Source organism: Glycine max, chromosome 13 (genome assembly GCF_000004515.6).
Source record: "Glycine max cultivar Williams 82 chromosome 13, Glycine_max_v4.0, whole genome shotgun sequence".
Taxonomy (NCBI): domain Eukaryota; kingdom Viridiplantae; phylum Streptophyta; class Magnoliopsida; order Fabales; family Fabaceae; genus Glycine; species Glycine max.
Window position 1 is genome coordinate 44,788,605 of NC_038249.2, and position 3,127 is coordinate 44,791,731.

General features: G+C 38.4%; 1 protein-coding gene across 1 annotated transcript; it reads left to right on the forward strand.

The window, feature by feature from the left end:
- The first annotated feature begins 140 nt into the window (after window positions 1–140).
- LOC100795717 (F-box/LRR-repeat protein 14) lies at window positions 141–2,178 on the forward strand. The gene is made up of 2 exons (XM_006595119.3): window positions 141–255; window positions 586–2,178. The coding sequence occupies exon 2, from the start codon at window positions 589–591 to the stop codon at window positions 1,990–1,992; it is 1,404 nt and encodes a 467-aa protein (XP_006595182.1). The 5' UTR covers window positions 141–255; window positions 586–588; the 3' UTR covers window positions 1,993–2,178.
- Window positions 2,179–3,127: the final 949 nt, after the last annotated feature.

Sequence of the window (3,127 nt, forward strand, 5' to 3'; positions counted from 1 at the left end):
GTGTTTGAGATCCAAGTCCAACCATGGAGGAATTTGGGTTGGGCTTTTAGTGGTTGGAGTTGGGCTTGAGAGGAAAGCCCAAAGGAGGATATATTGTTTTGGGACCTCACAAAGAAAATAAATATCTACAGAAGAAATAAGAAAAATATATAAGACATCGCTATCACCATTGTTCAATTACATATGTAAACAAAAATCTTGTTTTCTTTGGCTTTCCTTCCTTCCTTTGTCAGGCATCCATGTTGTGAAGAGCAGGTAGGCGATGGATCCATCACTTCCTTAATTATTCCCTCAAATTCAATTCTGTGTTCTGTTTCTGTTATGTTTCCCTATTGTTCTTCCGCGCGTATGCTTTCTCCATTCCTAATTAATCCTTCACCCCCTTTCAAATTTCGCCCATATCTTAACCTTCTTATTACATTTTTTTTTTTTATTGTGTTTCGTCTTCTGGTAAATAGATAACCGACAGAGCAACAGACACACATGATATGTGTATCCTCCTATGTTGGATTTTTCGAATTTTAATTTTTGGTGATTGGTATACATGAATATGAGATGGAAATTTATAATTTGTAATTTTTGCAGAGGATGGATAACATACCAGAGCACATAGTATGGGAGATATTGAGTAGGATAAAGAAAACAAGTGATAGAAATGCTGTTTCTCTTGTTTGTAAACGGCTTTATTATTTGGACAATGCAGAAAGGAATTGTATAAGGGTTGGGTGTGGAATGGATCCTGCAGATGAAGCTTTGAGCTGTCTATGCATAAGGTTTGAGAACTTGTCCAAAGTGGAGATTACATACTCTGGATGGATGTCCAAATTGGGAAAACAATTGGATGACAAGGGCCTTCTCATTCTTGCGAATCACTGCCCTCTACTCTGTGATCTCTCCTTGAGCTACTGCACATTCATCACTGATGTTGGTCTCCGTTACTTGGCTTCTTCTTCCAAGCTCTCATCTTTAAGGTTGAATTTCACACCAAGGATCACTGGCTGTGGCATTCTGTCTCTTGTTGTGGGCTGCAAGAACCTCTCCAGCCTTCACCTTATCAGATGCCTTAATGTCAGCAGTGTGGAGTGGCTTGAATATCTTGGCAAGCTCGGAACGCTTGAGGATCTCTCCATTAAGAATTGCAGGGCCATTGGTGAAGGGGACTTGATTAAGCTTGGCCCTGGTTGGCAGAAACTCACAAGGTTGCAGTTTGAAGTGGATGCTAATTACCGATACATGAAGGTTTATGACCGGTTGTCTGTGGATAGGTGGCAAAAGCAGTATGTCCCTTGTGGGAACATGCTTGAACTTAGCCTGGTCAATTGCATCATCAGTCCCGGGAGAGGGCTTGCTTGCGTGTTGAGTAAGTGCAAGAACTTGCAGAAAATTCACCTAGACATGTGTGTTGGGGTGAGGGACTTTGACATTATTTGTTTGTCCCAAAGATCAAGTGAACTTAAATCGGTTTCACTTAGAGTTCCATCCGATTTTTCACTCCCCTCCTTGGTGAATAATCCGTTGAGATTGACGGATGAGAGTCTCAAGGCCTTGGCTCAAAACTGCTCCAAACTTGAATCAGTGAGGATATCTTTTTCTGATGGGGAGTTCCCTTCATCCTCCTCATTCACATTAAGTGGAATACTTTGTTTGATTCAAAGGTGCCTGGTTCGGCAGCTTGCTCTTGATCATGTTTATTCCTTCAATGATGTTGGAATGGAAGCTCTTTGCTCCGCTGAGTATCTTGAATCACTTGAACTTGTGAAATGCCAAGAGATTAGCGATGAAGGGCTACAGCTTGTGAGTCAGTTTCCCAGATTGTGCATTTTACGGTTAAGCAAGTGTTTGGGGATCTCTGATGATGGATTAAAGCCGCTTGTTGGATCATTGAAGTTAGATTTCTTGGCCATTGAAGATTGTCCTCAAATTTCTGAAAGAGGTGTCCAAGGAGCTGCAAAGTCTGTGTCTTTCAGGCAAGACTTATCTTGGATGTACTGAACCTGTTGGGTTTTAGGGACATGAAGTCCGTTGTTTTTTTTTATGGCCATCTTCAATGCTTCTATATATCTATAGTGTATCACACACACGTAAGATTATTCTGTTGTATTTTTTATTTTTATGTCAAATTCTGTTCTTGTATTTGTTTTGTAAATCTTTTAATAAAATAAATGGCTTCTCTGGCAATATATGATTTGTTTTAGCCAACAAAATGCTTGACTACATTTATGAAATTGGAACTTTTTGTAAGTTGTAAGTTTTGTACCTCTTTGCCCATTAGTGTAGCAGTGTATTGAAGTGAATGGAGAAAACTTTTTACCATGCTACAATTTTATCCTCTCTAACTAAGTATGCCTTGCATATAAATAAATATAGGAATTTTCTTTTTCTGGAATAACTATCATGTGTTGGTCACTCACTTGTTTAATGGTATTCGTGGTTTCTTCTGTCCACTCACCTCACCCCCTTCCAGAACGATGCCTTGAATTAAACCAATAAAATATATCACTTAACAATCCACATTATTGTTTATTGTGGTCAAAGTTGTGCTTATGGCGGATAAGATTTTATTTTCGAATTGAGTTTCTCTTGGCATTTTATGTAATACTTATATTGAAATGTTATTACTAACAAAGCCCCTAGGGGTGAGATCTTTATGCCTGTAAATTACTTTTCGTTATTGACTGTAAGCTATCCTCTTTTTTTCCTGAACTTATATAACATCTATCAAATGATTTTGTAACATTGATTGAATTTCTTTATATTCATGTCGATCTAGGAACAATCTTTTTTGTGTGCAACGGAAAAGAATGCTACAAACAGCGTAGAAACTGAGGAAGACAATTTGTCTTGAATAGCATGTACGAGCTTTTCAGCGCAGAATAACAACCGGGTTTTGAGCAGCATTCTTTGTGTTTGCCATTTCCAAATAAAGAGGCTTGATGTGTCCGAACATAATTCTTTATTCAATTGTTAAATAATCCTAATAAAATTGCCCGAAGTTGGGATGGGCTGGCTGACCTAAAATGTGCTAATCTTGGACCACTTTATAACACTTTTCTGGCACTGTAAACTGAGACAATTTAGGGTGAGGACACACTTAGTAATATACTGCCATTTTCATGAAAATGAAAGT